This window comes from Tenrec ecaudatus, chromosome 4 (genome assembly GCF_050624435.1).
Source record: "Tenrec ecaudatus isolate mTenEca1 chromosome 4, mTenEca1.hap1, whole genome shotgun sequence".
Classification (NCBI taxonomy): Eukaryota; Metazoa; Chordata; class Mammalia; order Afrosoricida; family Tenrecidae; genus Tenrec; species Tenrec ecaudatus.
This window is the reverse complement of record NC_134533.1, coordinates 177,096,348-177,111,912: the sequence shown is the minus strand read 5'-3', so window position 1 is coordinate 177,111,912 and position 15,565 is coordinate 177,096,348. Positions and strand designations below refer to the sequence as shown.

The following is a 15,565-nucleotide window of genomic DNA, read 5'->3' as shown; positions in this document are numbered from 1 at the left end:
GGCAGTGCCCTCTCCCAGGAAGCCACGTGCCCTTCACTGGTTAAAGGCGCTTAAAAACCCTGCCGTGGGGAAGGTCTTTTCAACTTCTTGATTCTAGGGGTTTTCACCTTTTTTTTTGTTTGTTTGTTTAGGAGTCTTTTTCCATAGAGGGCCATTTCACTATCGTAAAAAGAAAACAACTATTTACAACGGACAACTTTCAGCATTGAGTGTTAGACACATTACCACTGCAGACGACTCTGGATTTAGTCTCATTGACTCAAGTCTATAGTTGGCACGAGGGTTCCCTCCGTGTTGTTGATGGAACTCTGGCAGCAGCCTGGTTATTTGTTGGGCTGCAGGCTGTAATTCTTTTTAAATAAATCATTTTATTGGGGCTCATACAACTGTTATCACAATCCATATATACATCAATTAAGTAAAGCACCCTTATACATTCATTGCCCTCGTCATTCTCAAAATTCACCTTCCACTTGGGTTCCTGGAATCAGCTCATTTTCCTTCTCCCCCTCTTCTAGCTCCCCCTCCCTCATGAACCCTTAATAATTTATAAATTATTATTTTATCTTATCTTACACTTGGGCTGCAATTCTTGAGGGCCACAGTTCAAAACCACGAGGTGCTCTGTGGGAGAAAGACGGGCTTTCTATTCCCGTCAAGAGTTACAGTCTCAGAACCTCACAGGGGGCAGTTGTACCCTGTCCTGCAGGTTCGCTATGAGCCGGCGTGGACTGGGCAGCGGTGAGCTCGGTTTGGGGTTTTCTGAATAGTTTCGTAGGTGCGGACGCTGAGTTTCTTGTTCGTCTTGCTCCGGAGGCGGGGCACCCAGAAGGCGTGGAGGCGCTGCGCTGACCCTTGTGTGTGTTCTTCCAGATCATTTTGTGGAGACCCTGGAGTGCAAACTGCAGTGCGAAGAGAGCCTCACCCCGGTCATCGGAGGCTATCCTGTCGAGAAATTTGTGGCCACCATGTATCATTATTTGCAGTTTGCTTATTATAAATGTAAGTAACCACCTTCTGGGAGGCAAGGGGCACAACCCTGCGTAATCCTTCTAAGACTCAGCCTCCCCCGCCCCCCTCTGAGAAATAGGCTAGTAGCCCTTCCCACCTAGGGCCACTGGGTAGCTAGCTCACTGAAGCCCCTTGGACAGAAGTCAGCCCGTGATCAGGGCACCGGTCCTGCAGCCAGACCGCCGGCTCTGAGATGCAGCTTTGTCACTTGCTAACTTCTCCGTGCTCCAGTTTCCTCACCTGTGACGCGTGAGAGCCCTTCACAATGTTCTTGGGCAATGGGATGGAAAGCTATGGGAATTCTTCCACCAACTCTCCGGAGTCGTCTCGTTATCCTCCTTTCCCTTCCTGCGCAGTGTTGGCTTACTTCCCAGACTGGTAAGCGCTTCGGTCCAGTCAGTCCTCCCGCAAGCCAAAATCATGGCGTTTTCCAACGAGAAGCTTCTAAGTGGTCAGCCTGGCATGAAGGGGGAGGGTAGGTAGTTCAAAGCGCAGCTGTCAGAGACTGCCGGACTGGCTAGTCTTTCTCTCCACGTCGCTGCCTTTGAGGAGTGCCTCTTGTTTGAGCCTTAGCCAACGGGGCGGTGGTTCTGGCTCCGTGCAGGATATTTTACTGGGAGCCATGGCCGCAAGACTGCTACTGTCTAGTGCAGAGATGCCCAGGCGCAGGTTCAGCTTCTTCTGGCTGGAGTACATGCTCCTGGGACCCCCCTTTGACCCCGGGAGCTGCCCCAGGAAGAGTGAGAAATGATCCTGGCATCCATAGCTAAGGTTTCTATAAACTCCCAAACCAAATGAACACTGTCATCAAGCCGATTCTGACTCAGCAACCCCATAGAGCCATGTCCCTTGTTAGTGTCCTTCTTCTCCTAACAACCTCCCCCCTCTCCCCGCACCCCCCATTCATCTCCTTTCTCTGCAGGACACACTGAAAGTCTTGCACCACAGAGGACACGAGCTCGCACCCCCGCACCCACCCACCCACAATACACAAGCTAGCAGTCTACACCAAGTCTTCCTGAGAGAGCGGATGTGCCTCTCTTAGCTGGGCACCAGCTCGTCTGGGGCTCGTGCCTCAGCTCAAGGGCACTGGAGAGCTTGTTTGGGGTATTTTGGGGATGAGCAGGAGGGCGAGGTGTTTTAAACGAGTTTCTTTCCCAGAACACTCCCCCTGCACTGAGGGCAGAGGATGAGATTTGATGTGTCATTGTAACCCAGAAGCCAGCCTTTGGTAGAAGATTCTAGTTCGATACACTCTACAAACGTGTTGGCAGAGGTGACAGCCCCCGGTGCATAGGCGGGCCTCCGCAAATACTTTACCTTGGCGCTCTGGTGCTGGGAGGATAGTTTTCTACGAGGCAGGGTCTTTGCCTAGGAAAAGCCACTGCTTTTTCTTTTAAGCCTGAGTTAACAGAGACGGCTTCCTTTCACAGGAAGCTTTTTATAACGTAGGCTGGTTGCGTCAAAACAACCGGCAGATGGACAGAGAATCTCCAAAGCAAACCACGCTCCCTCCCTTCCCACCTTCCTCCCTTCTCCCCTCACTCCACGTGTTCCATGTTCCGTTCACCTGGCTCTCCATAGAAGAACTCTTAGTGAGAATATGAAAGCTTGTGTACACGGGTTTTCTGTTTCCACACGGACAATTTCAAACATAAATCAAAGTAGGAAAAACAGACCAACAAAAACAAACCAAACCCATTGCCACCAACTAAATCTAATCTAACTCACAGAGACCCTAGATAGAGTTTTCAAGACTGTAAATCTTTATGGGAGCAGACAGCCTCATTTTCTCCTGTGAAGTAGCTGGTGGCTTTGAACTGCTGGCCTTGAAGTTAGCAGCCCAATGCCTAGCCCACAACACCACCAGGCCTCCATACATGGAAGTAGAGCGAATGGTATAATGAATTCCAGTGTGCTGTCGCCCAGCTTCAACTTTGGTCCCTATTTTGCCAATTTTAGGGGCCACAATTTAGGCCTTTTATTTCATTTTCGTGAGAATCTATGTTGCCGCTGCTCTTTCTCACCTGCTCCACGCCAGCTCGTGATGGACTTTGAAACATGGGGAAATCCTGGAGGCCTGTAGCTGACTTGGTTCTGGCTGCTTGAAGAGAGCAGACAGGAAGCCGAGAAGTCTGCTAGCCACACCCTGGCTCTGGCAGCCCCCTGGCCCCAGCTGCCCCTCCCCTGGGGAGCTTGCCTCGGCACCCCCGGGCTGGTGCTCTGAAAATAGCTCTGCATATCAGTGTGCTCCTGGGAGACTTTGTCTCACATACTCTGAACCTGCTGGCAGGGGAGACCTGCCCCTGGAAGAGGACACTGCTTGCTAAAGTGGAGGGGCTGGGTAAACGAGGAAGGCTCTCGACAAGCTGGATTGACCAGCGGCTGCAAGAGTGGGCTCAGAGAGAAGAACATTTGTGAGGATGACGCAGGACCGGGATGGGTTTTGTTCTGCTGTGCAGAAGGTAGCTGTGAGTTAGAACCCACTCAATGGCACCTCACTCCACCACCACCAGAGGCCGTGGCACATGGCAAAGTCTTAGAAGCACAAGTGGACCAAACCGCCAGCTTCTCTGGTCAAGCCCTCCCTCAACGCAAGAACACTTTGATCTAATAACCTGGCGTTCTGTGTGACTCACTCTCCCAGCACGATCGTTGAAGACAAAATGGGTGCATAAGCAAATGTAAAAAAAGCAGATGGTGCCCGGCTATCAAAAAGTAGCATCGGGGTGTTAAGGCTTGAAGGTAAACAAGCGACCATCAGCAGAGAAGCAACAAGCCCACGTGGAGGAAGCACAGTAGCTTGTGTGATCATGATGTGTTGACGGGTTCAGGTAAACGGATTCAGGTGACAGCTATCGGAAGACCCCAAACCTCCAGCTTTGTTTGCTGGTCCCTAGGAAATCTGCGCTTCCTTGCAAGGTAGCTTACTTATCTAGTACTGCTGCAATAGGAAGTACCACAAGCGGGTGGTATTAAGGAGTGGAAGTTAACTTTCTTGCAACTGAGGCGGCTACAGGTCTAAATCCAGGGTGCCCGCTCTAGGGAGAGGCTTGTTCTAGAGGAAAGTCCCTGGGCCTTGCTTGATTCCTGGGTGATTTTATGTGACTTGGTGACTGTCTTCCCCATCCCTGCCAGCTTAATCTGCTTTTTTATGTTTCAAAAGAGGCTGATTTACAATACACTGGATCCGAATCCTGCCTCCTTCATATAAAGGAAACCCATTCACATATCAAATGGGACTATCACCCCAGATGTAAAAGGGTTAGGCTTTACAACACGCGTTTTTTGGTGGACACAGTAAAATTTACTTCCTAAATTAGCGACCTAGAGGCTTCTCCATTTTGAACTCTTTCCAGATTGCCCACCTCACTACAAAGGCGGGGGTTGCTCTTTTAGAATTGAACTTTCCCCCCCATGGAGGCCCGCCTTAGGCAGGCCCTGAATGCTGGTTTGCAAGTTGTCATTACAGAGAATGGCCACTGGGCGGCAGAGCTTATTCATGCACCAGCTGTGGGCATGCCTGCCAACTCGCCCCCTAGCAAAGGTTGTCAATTAGAGGGGAACACCCAGGGGTTTCTGTGTCTCTTGTACTCCTTTGCCCCCTACGTGTTAACCCCTGCAAACACCTCAAAGCTGACGTGCTGGGGCAATAGGAGGTTGGGAGGATGGAGTCACCTAACCCTAGTCCTTAGGTGACTTCAATCCCTTCCAGCTCAGCCCGTCCACCAGTCTTGGTTTTCCAGACCTACTTTAGCTGTCAGGGACTGGATCTGGAAACTGTGGCCCATCCAGGTGAGATCCAGGTGTGCAGGTCAAGTGTATGTCACACATCTACCTCCTGGAGCGGATCTGAGACCTGGGACGGCCCAGGCCGGGCCTTCGAGATCCAGCCTTCCTTAGGCCGTAGCCCAGGTCCCTAGAGCCATAGGCATTTCTGTAAAAGCATTTGGCCCACGGGGACCTCCCATACACAGTCCAAAGCCAGCCTGCAGGCCGCCCTCGGTGAGCTCCCTCCCAGACCTGCCCTCCAGGGCCGATGCCTCCCTCCCTCTCTGTAGGAGGAGCGGCCTCTCAGGCTCGTTCCTGCACTTTTCTCTTCAGAAGGCTACTCCTCTGGGAAGGGTGGCTGGTGAGGGGACCAGCAGGACAGGATGCTGATGTCCCCGCCCCCCTCGTCCTCCTTGTCCCCAGTGAACGACCTGAAGAACGCAGCCCCCTGTGCCGTGAGCTACCTGCTGTTCGACCCGGATGACAAGGTCATGAAGCAGAACCTGGTGTATTACCAGTACCACCGGGAGAAGTGGGAGCTGGCTGACGAGCATTTCCAGCCCAGGCCAGTGAGTACCTGCCCGTGCCGCACCTCACCCCCCCCCCCCCTTCGCCTTCAGGAGACGGAGGGAACGGGTTATTTCTGAAGTGAAAGAAAATCCTTTTCTTTTTGCCCCTGTAGACTATTATTTCTTTTTACTGCTTGATTCCGATGTCTGAATCAATAGAAACGCAAAGAATTATAAACATTACGGAAATAGTTCACTTAAAAAGTGAATTTTTCTTTTCTTTTTTAAAATCAATTTATTGGGAGCTCACACAACTCTTATCACAATCCTTACATCCATCCACTGTGTCAAGCACATTTGTACATTTGTTGCTATCATTTTCAAAACATTTTCTTTCTGCTTGAGCCCTTGGTATCAGCTCCTCATTTTTTCCCCTCCCTCCCCCACCCTCCCCTCAGAACCCTTGATAATTTATAAATTATTATTATTTTGTCATATCTTATACTGTCCGATGTCTCCCTTCACCCACTTCTCCGCTGTCTGTCCCCTAGGGAGGGGGTTATATATAGATCTTTGTAATTGGCTCCCCCTTTCCACCCCACCCTCCCTCTACCTTCCCGGTATCTCCACTCTCAGCACTGGTCCTGAAGGGATCATCTGCCCTGGATTCCCTGTGTTTCCAGTTCCTATCTGTACCAGTGTACATCCTCTGGTCTAGCCAGATTTGTAAGGTAGAATTGGGATCATGATAGTGGAGGGAAGAAGCATTAAAGAACTAGAGGAAAGTTGTATGCTTCATCGTTGCTACACTGCACCCTGACCGGCTCTTCTCCTCTCTGTAACCCTTCTGTAAGGGGAAAAAAGTGAATTTTCCATTGTGATAAGAATTGTATGAGTCTCCAATAAAATGATTTTTTTTTAAAGTGAAGTTTTCTTCCTAAGCCCACAGGAGGTGGGGGGAATAGAGGTCACCCCGCTGCTTTAAACTCAGACTCACTGCTGTGTACTTAATGCTGACTCCTGGTGCCCCAGAGGACCAGGCAGCCCTTGTGGGTTTTGAAGACTTAACTCTTTATGGGAGTAGAAAGCCTCCTTTCTCCCTCAGAGCAGACAGTGGTTTCGAACTGCCGACCTCACAGGTAGCAGCCCAGTGTATAACCACTGCATCACCATGGCTCCTCAGGTGACCATTTCCTTCCACATACAGCCTGCATGTGTTAATTACAAGAGGGACCCCACACTGCATTCTTTCTAACGTGCATTGTCTTGAGAACACTTCTGCATGAACATTTCCCCGTGGTCTGTTTGTATACCCCCTTCATTGTTTTCTGACAGCTTCGTGAGGGATGGACCACCACTTAGAGAGTTGCCTCTTGTGGGCAAACTTATGGTTTCCATCCAATGTGAGAGAACTCCATGAATGACATACTGCATTGGAAAGATCTTTGATCTGTCCTTCTCTGCCTTTAGCTTGCATTGCCCCGGGGGTTTCTACATGGTATCCTAAGCTGACGTACACACAGCTTTCTACTCTCCTCACTGCCCTTCCCCTGCTAATAGCCCCCCCACACACAAATACATTCACACACATTCACACTTTTACTTTCACTCACTCAGTTACTGAACTGACTATTTTAAAATTGAGATATCAGTCACATATAATACCATTCACTTTTAATATGTGCAGTTCACTGGGTTTCAGTGTACTCGCAAAGTTATGCACCCCTCCCCACCATCTCATGTTAGTGATTTTCTCAGCTTTAAGAGCTGTTGGTTCAGCTGCCGTCTGTCCAGTAGGCCCTCTACCCTTGCACTGTCCTGTCTCATTTTAGCACGTTCTCATCGCCCCAGAGAGAAACCCCATGCTCCCTCCTCCCCAGCCCCTGGTGAAAGCCGATCTACTTCCTGGCTTTGTGCATTTGTCTCTTCTGGGCATTATGATGTCAAGGGGCCCATAGCACATGCTTGTCCATTCATCTGTGGATGAAGCTTGGGTTGTGTTCACTTGATGAATAGTAATGGATGCACCTGCTATAAACATTCTTACCAGTTTATACGTGGCATACATTTTTATTTCTTCAAGTGGAATTGCTGGGTCATGGCTCACTGCCGTGGGGTCAATTCCGACTCATAGCGACCCTATAGGACAGCGTAAAACTGTCCCTGTGGGTTTCCAGGAATAGAAAGCCTCGTCTTTCTGCTGGAGAGTGGCTGGTGGTTTTGAACTGCTGACTTTGTAGTTAGCAGCCCGCCTCATAATGCACTACCCCACTAGAGTTCCTTGGCGGGTCATATGGTAACTCTGTCTTTGGTCTTTTGAGAACCTGCCAGACTATTTTCTTTTCTTTTTAAATAATTTTATTGGGGGCTTATACAGCTCTCATCACAATCCATCCATCCATTGTGTCAAGCACATTTGTACATTTGTTGCTATCATTTTCAAAACATTTTCTTTCTACTTGAGCCCTTGATATCAGCTCCTCATTTTCCCCTCCCTCCCTCCCAAACCCTTGATAATTTATAAATTATTATTTTGTCATATCTTACACTGTCCAACGTCTCCCTTCACCCACTCTTCTGTTGTCTGTCCCCCAGGGAGGAGGTTATAGGTAGATCCTTGTGATTGGTTCCCCTTTTAAGCCCCCACCTTCTCCTTACCCTTTTGGTATTGGCACTCTCACTATTGGTCCTGAGGGGTTTATCTGTCCTGGATTCTGTGTGTTTTCAGCTCCTATCTGTACCCGTGTATATGCTCTGGTCTAGCCAGATTTATAAGGTAGAATTGGGGTCATGATAGTGGGTGGGAGGAAGCATTAAAGAACTAGAGGCAAGTTTTATGTTTCATCGGTGCTACACTGCACCCTGCCAGACTATTTTCTAAAGTGGCTGCACCAGTCCGCATTTCTACCAGCAGTGTATGAGGATCCCAGTTTCCCCATCCCCTCCAACATTTTCTATTATCTGTACTAAAACAAACAAACAATTAACAACCAGTTTTATTGGCACATGATCCACACATCATACAATTCAATAGTTCAGTTGTACAGTCACCACCACTATCCGTTTCGGAACATTTTCCTCTTTCTTGTACTCATTGTCATTTGCATTGTCATTTGCTCCCCTTTCCTCCCCACCTCCCTGTCTAACTCCAAAGAAACCTTTAATTCCATTACTGTCCCTATAGAATCACCCATCCTGGACTTCATATATCGAAAAGCAATGCGTTAGCCCTTGTAGACTAGGGAAACAAATCCAGGGAGACTCATGTGTATAAGAAATAATCTTATATACAAGAGCAATTGAATATTGAGAAAACGTCCCAGCCCAGTCCAGATCAAGTCCATAAGTTCAATATTAATACATATGTCCAATATTAGTCCATAAATTCCTCTTCAGACTCACAAAACACATGAAATGATGCCGTACGCAGGACGATCACAGGCCAGTGGATGGAAAGTCTTGTGGATCCAGTGGCGTTGTAAGCATCTCAGCTCTGGCAGGGGTCTCGTGTCTCCTCCAGCTCAGGGCACTAGCGTAGCTCCATGTGTCTTCTCAGCTGGAACGTCTTCCAAGGAGTGAGTGTGTATCCCGCCTCCAGCTATTTATCTCCTTCGCACCTCCAAATGAGGTCATCAAGCTGAGACCTGATTGACAGGCTAACTTCCACCCCTTTGCTTGGAAGTCTCAAATTGACAACAGATTATGTAGCTACCACACATAACAAAAACCAAAAACTAATGAACAATAGCAAAGTCAGAAAAACGCCAAGCAAAACGAAAGTAGAAAACATTAAAAACTAGTATTTCTCTTTTTAATGATTGCCATCTGAGGTCATAATTTCTTGTAGAATAATTAACACCAGACTATAGTCCAAAGGAGTTGGAGATTAATGATATCCCAAATATCCAACTCCTCCAAGAACCTATTCTGCTCCACTTTCCCGGTGAGTGTATTCCCTCTGGGCACTGGCTTCTGCCATAGGCTGCATCATCTCACAGATCCCAGGAAGTGTTCAGGAGGCAGCTCTGTGGGGTGCTGGTAAGTCCGCAGTTCAGACGTCTGTCTGTAGGCGCCTCCTCATCCACGAGGCTGCGGAAGCTGGTGAAATCAGGTCAGGTGATAGACCACAACACAGATCCCAAGAACTGAAGGTCAGGCAGAGAGGCAAGCCAAGAGCTGGGTCCAGAGCCTGAGCCCCAAATGTCTCAAAGCCAAAGCAGGTCCTTCTCGCTGCTGCCAACATTCCCTCAGGAAGGGAGGCCCCCACCGGGAAGGCTTTGGTGGAGGTGTGGCTGTCTTTCAGCAGGGCAGAGCCCGAAAGAAACAACGCATGTCACCTCTGTCGCACCACTAGGAAGAAGGAGAGTCAGAACACATCCAACTTGATCCCGGCCATTCGCCCTCCGAGACTTCCGTCCAAGAGAGCGGCTAGGATTTACAAGGCATCTCCAAAGGGAGTGTGGCCTGAGGGCCACATGAAATACTAATTGCATACACCCCACCTTTCAAGTGGTTGTAGGCCTTTTGTTTAAAAATGTTAGCTTTTGGTGGTGGGGTTTCCATAGGGACTAAGGAGGCTCAGGTGCTGGGGTAGCCGCAGGAGGACCACTGATTCGCACGGCTCCACTACGGACAGCTGCTGCGGTCCTGGCGTCAGGAAGGGGCAATCGAGGCTGTTGTCTGTCTGCTTGCGTCCCAACAGGAAGCCGTCCAGTTCTTTAACGTGACCTCGCTGCAGAGAGAGCTGCATGGCTTTGCTAAGGAGCACCTGATGGACGATGACGAGGTGAGTTTCCCGTCTGCGCGCCCGGTCCGAGGGCCAGCAGGACTCCCCGCAGCCTCCCCGAGTCGCCGCAGGGTCGGGTCCGGCCTGGAGAAGTAGGGTTGGTGTGGGCGGCCAGTGAAGGTCCTGCCTGGCCGCGAAGCTGCTGGAACCCCCCCCAGCCCGGGCAGTCGCCGTTTTTCAACTTTGCACAAACACAGCGGGCTTCTGAATTGCGCAGCACTCTGACGGTGGCCTGGAAGCTGCCTTGTTTTCTATGTCAGCTTCTTATTGCGTGTGCATGCGTGTGTGTGTGTATGTGCACGTGTGTGTGCGTGTGTTTCTAAGGTTCTGACTCTGAAGCCATTTTAGCCCTTTCTGGAATTTCTTGAAGTTCTTCCTCAGTGCCCCTCAGTTGACTCCGGTTTTGACAAAGAGACTGAGCGGGGTGGGAGGTGCTTGTGGTGGGGCAGCTTAGGCGCCGAAAAACCATCATGAAGGGCTGTATTTAAAGCAAACGAGGAAAGACGTGGAGCAAACGAAGGACAGGCTGCCCATGGGCGCTGGAGACCTGAGCCCGCGCCAGGGGCACCCCCCACCCCTCTAGATGAGGAGCTGGAGGGGAGACGACCAGGCACAGGAGCCTCCAGGCCTGCACGTGCCGCTGCCCTGGTTTTGGGTGCGGGACTCCGAAGGAGACACTGGCCTGCAACATGTTTGATGTACAAGATTCCGCCTGGGCGGAGCCCATCACGAGGCAGCCACGTTTCGGTTAACTTCAGCTATCCAACAACCCGCCACGAGTCCCCTGCTGTTGAGTCCATTTGGTACTCCTAGCAACCCTATAGGACCTGGTAGAACTGCTCCATGGGTTTCCAAGATGGTAATTCTTTATGGGAGTAGAAAGCCTCCTCTTTCTTACTTGGAGCAGCCGGTGGATTTGAACTGCCCACCTCATGGTTAGCAGCCCAACGTGTAACCCACTAGGCCACCACGGCTCCATTCACTATCACATGGGACTAATGATAGTGACCCTGGCTGTGAGCATGGCACGCTTGTTGCCTCTAAACCGGGACATTGTGCATGGACTGCGTGTCTTGGGTTCCTGTCGTTGGGGGGCACCATCAAGTCAGTGACGACTCCCTGGGACGCTGCGGACGGCAGCACGAAACACTGCCCATTGTTGCTGTGTCATCCTCACAGTTGTTCTTGGGTTGGGTCCTCTCGAAGAACCTGAGCCAGGACCCCAAGGTTGCTGCAGGGGCCCCTTCTCACAGGAAGGAACAAGAAGGCTGGGTCTGCGGTTTGGAAAATACGTGAAAAACATAATTTCCAAAGCAGGGTTTTCTGAGGCTTTGTACATCTTTATGTGACCACACGACCTCATCCTTCACTCAAGGGGCCCCGGGTGGGTTGGAACCGCTGACCTTGGGGTGAGCAGGGCTCCTTAGCAGTGCTGAAAAATCCTTTTCCTGTTCACTCGGATAAGATCTTAGAGGTGGGATGCTGAGGGGTGGGGAGACGGTTATGGGCATTTTGAAGTCTTTTGATGTACAAGGCAAGGTCTTTAGCAGTACGCACGGCTGCTGGATCAGACTCAGTAAAGCTCTCGCACGACACAGAGGAGGCAGCCCGGGCAGCAAGGTGGAGTGAGGGAGCTGCTCAGAGACATGCGCCAAGCCAAACCAAACTCCCTGCCATTGTTTCCTGGCTGTGGAAAATCCTAGCGAAGCCGGCTGTTAGTTTAGGGTGTGATTGAGTGATTAAGCTAAAAGGAATTTGATTCTGGCTTCCTTAGCCTCTCACCAGCCTGTCAAGTGGCGCACATGGTTAAGTGTGGGACTAACATGGGAAAGTTAGTGGTTCGAAGCTGCCCATGGGCACGGTGGAAGAAAGATGGAAAAGTCTGATAAAGAGGACAGACAAGGAAAGCCCATAAGATAGCCCTACTCACTGTTCTGAGAGGCGTTGGGAGGCAACACCTTGCAGCCCAGGGGCGCTTTCCCAGAGCGGCAGCAGCTGCCAGCTGTTGGCAGTGAACTGGCAGCTGCGGGCTGGGCGGGCCGGAAGAGGCGGTCCGGGTGCGGCAACCACCGCATCCGTTACCCCAGGCCTTTGGAGGCGGTTTCCTTCGCCTGTATTTGGGGGCGTACTGTTCTTAGTGAGCAGTCCCCACGTCCACACAGCAGGACATAGGAGCTCTTGGCGCAGGTGCCTTGTTGGCTACAAAACCCCCGTTTCACACCCCCCTTTCCTTGGGGAGGCAGAAGGCAACTGAAGCACGTTTTCCAGGTGGGGGTCTTCTGCTCTCACATTGGTTTCCCATCTCAGGCCCGGCGTGGCTGAAGGACTTGCTGACAATAGTCAGACCCTCTTTTTGTGTGCGTCCCATAGGGCTTGGGAGATTTTCCAGCGGCTCCCAAATGCTGGGAGGTGTGAGCAGTCTGTGTGTGAACAATGCCCGAAGAGGCAATGGACCCTTGGCTTGGGCAGGGATCTGGATGGGTCAGGCTGGGCTTTAGGAAGGAGAGATGGTCACCTTGGGTGGGGCTTGCGTGCTGACCCTCCAGAGGGAGGGTTGCCATTTTCGGTGATTTGTTCCTTGAAGCCACGGGCATGGGTGCTATTGGCTGGTGGTCCAGGTGGGCTTTGGGCGAGAGATCAACACAGGGAAGGAAATCGGAAGCGACTGGATTCCTTCAGCTTGAGCCCCTTAAGGCTACTTGCAGGAGCAAGCAGGTGGGCCCACTCTCCCCCAAGACTCTCCAGTTGTTGGCGTGAGGAAGGTCTACCAGCAGTCCCTACCCGTGCGCCTCTCTTAGCCTTCCACACACTCATTGAGAGCCTTCTGTGTGCCAGGCTCAGGGGAGAAAGATACAGCCAGACCTCGGTCGTTGAAGAGCTCACGGTCTGAGGGTCAAGGCAGGTGAGGGGAGCAGGGTGCGGAGAGGACTCCTCAGAAGGATGGACACCAGGTGGGGCCCTGGAGAGGGCACTGGGCTGCGTGAGGGTCCAGGTCTCCTCTGTGGTCACAGAGCACAAGTCCACATGGAGGGGAACCACGGTCAACTGCAGTGTAGAAGTCAGTCCAGCCTGAAAAGGCAGAGAGCCAATGGCCTCTTGGAAATAGGCTCCTCTCGCCAAATTCAGCAGGTGTGCTTTTGTCTTTTCCAGGGCGAGGTGGTGGAGTACGTGGATGATCTCCTGGAGATGGAGGAGGCCAGCTAGTCTCTAGCAACCCAAGTGGCTTTCCCCTCGATGTTCAGGAAACACAGGCGTCTTTGTTCTTGTTGCCGGTTGTGAATACCTCAGAGCCTTCCCCTCCCCCCTGTGAAGTGGAAGGGCAGCCCCCGTCTCTCTCACTCCAGGCTCCTGGGGATCAGCCCATCTTCCCCGTGTTCCCACTTGTCTCCCCGGCTTCCTACCTGCTCACCCTGTGTCTGCTCCTCTGTCTCCACGTTCACACCTGCCACCCCCCATGGTGCCTACCTTTCTCACCGCGCCAGCTGGAAGGATAGACAGCCTGCTAGGGTTTGTTTGTGTCCTCCAGAAAAAAATCAGTATTATTTTTTAAAGAAGAGAAACACTCCTAAAAAATGACACTAGTGAGAACCTACTCTGGCCTCTTTGTTCTTCCAGATTCTAGTCTCCCCTATCCTGTCTCCTAGGCAGGAGACATGGGGGAGGAACGGGGCTAAGCTTCTCCACACCTGGGGGTGGTTTTCACTGTCTGGCTTGCCCCATGTTGGCGCTCCCTGAAAAGGCGCATTGGGTAGACGGTGCCAAATGCAGAAAAATGACTTGTACCCGGCCTTCTTCCATCTCCCGCCTGACAGTGGTTGGTTGGTTGCTCTCACTTGAAGACCTTGCTCGGTGAGTTAAAAATGGGAAACCCCCAGAAAGCATCAGCTTCATTCCATCTTTCAATAAATATTTATTAAGCAACTACTATGTGCTAGGTGGTGATGTGTGCACTGGAAAGACTGCAAGGAATGTTAGGCAAAAACACTCATTACCACGGAGCTTTCTAATCCTTCAGGAAGAGGACAACTGCACACAAGAAGAAATGTGTGCAAGGTATTAGTGGTGGTCACTGCTGTGGAGAAAAATAACGCTGGAAAGAGGAGGAGGCATCCTGGAGGCACGGCTGTAGTGTCAAAAGGGTGGTCAGGGAGGCCTCACTGAGAAGGTGGCATTAGCGTGGGCAACTGATAGAAGTCCCAATGCCAGAGCCTGCCGGATGTGGTCAGGAACAGCAAGGGGGCCAAAAGTAGTTTTGGGGAAGGGGGTTAAGAGAGGCATAAGGCCAGGAGGTGGAGGCGAGGCCTTGACGCCCGTGTAAGGCCTATGGCGTTGATTCTGAGCGAGACAAGGGGAGTGTCCATTACCCAGTGAGCGCGAGGCTCTTGGTGCTCACTCATCATTATGTGGTGAACAAGTTCACGCTTTTCCATCTGACGTCTTTATGTGTCTCTCCCAGCTGCACAGCACGTGCCGACAGAATCAACATCTTATCAAACTAGCAGCCCCTGATGTGGATGACGCACGGCATGGCCCCAGATTCTTGAGTACCACACGGGGGAAGGGATGGAGGCAAGAGAAGACGGGCTTGACTTCTGGGAGACAGGATTTGCCCTGCTGTGGCACGGAAGGAAGGAACATGTTTGACTTTGAGTTGCTCCCCAAGGGTATGAAGTGCCCACTGCCTTCAAGTCGATCTGACGCCTCGACCTTGTAGGATAGAGCAGAACTCATTCCCCCGGGTTTCTGACACCGCCACTCTTTGCGGGCCCAGACGGCCTCATCTTGGTGATTCATGAGAGGCAGAAACCACATTCATGTTGGTTTTTCCAGGCTCCCCAATGATACTTAACCTCTAGGAACTCAGAAGCAGCCTCCTATTGCTGATTTCCCCTCGTCCCACTTCTCTCATGTGCACAAAGAGCCTCGCCCCAACACAATAGTTTACAGCTGCTCTCTGGCTGCCTCTGTCCCGATCAGCAGAGCCTGGCATCCCAGGGGACCGTGTGGCCGGAGGAGTTAGCGTTCTTACTGGCTTCCTTATGGGTGGGCTTATGTCTGGAGTGACCTCTCAGCCACTGACCCCTCCAGGCCAGCCCCACGTGAGATCTCCCAGGACTCCCCAGACAGAATATTGCTGGGTTCTCACTCTTCCTCACCGCATCCTCCACTCCACCCAAGAAACTTCCTTTTGAAGTCAGTGGGGAAGAGGGCCACAGGGCAGAATGGTCACAGTACTCTGGGATCTGTGCCGTTCATGTACACTCTGCTCGTCCACCTGGCCCCTGGATGTAGCTGTCCTCCAAGTTATATATGGGAAAGGAGCCCCGCCCCCCGGCCCCCCTGGCCCCGGCCAGGGACCTGGGCTGGCATTCTGACTCACTCTACCAGGGACCTGTGGGGATCCCCTGAGGGGTCCTAACTTGGCAGGCTGTTGTGAGGACGATGATGTTCCAGTGGGAGAATGGGGAGGAGGAGGCAGGGAGCATCC

At 51.4% G+C, this 15,565-nt stretch overlaps 1 protein-coding gene across 1 annotated transcript in view; it reads left to right on the top strand.

Moving 5' to 3' along the window:
* The window catches only part of CRTAP (cartilage associated protein), a 28,791-nt gene extending 14,793 nt beyond the window's left edge, over positions 1–13,998 (top strand). The window contains exons 4-7 of the mRNA XM_075547090.1: positions 874–1,002; positions 5,206–5,351; positions 9,994–10,077; positions 13,228–13,998. Coding sequence (XP_075403205.1) covers positions 874–1,002; positions 5,206–5,351; positions 9,994–10,077; positions 13,228–13,281 — 413 coding nt within the window. The 3' untranslated portion in view covers positions 13,282–13,998. The remainder of the gene's footprint in view (positions 1–873; positions 1,003–5,205; positions 5,352–9,993; positions 10,078–13,227) is intronic.
* The last annotated feature ends 1,567 nt before the right edge of the window (positions 13,999–15,565 follow it).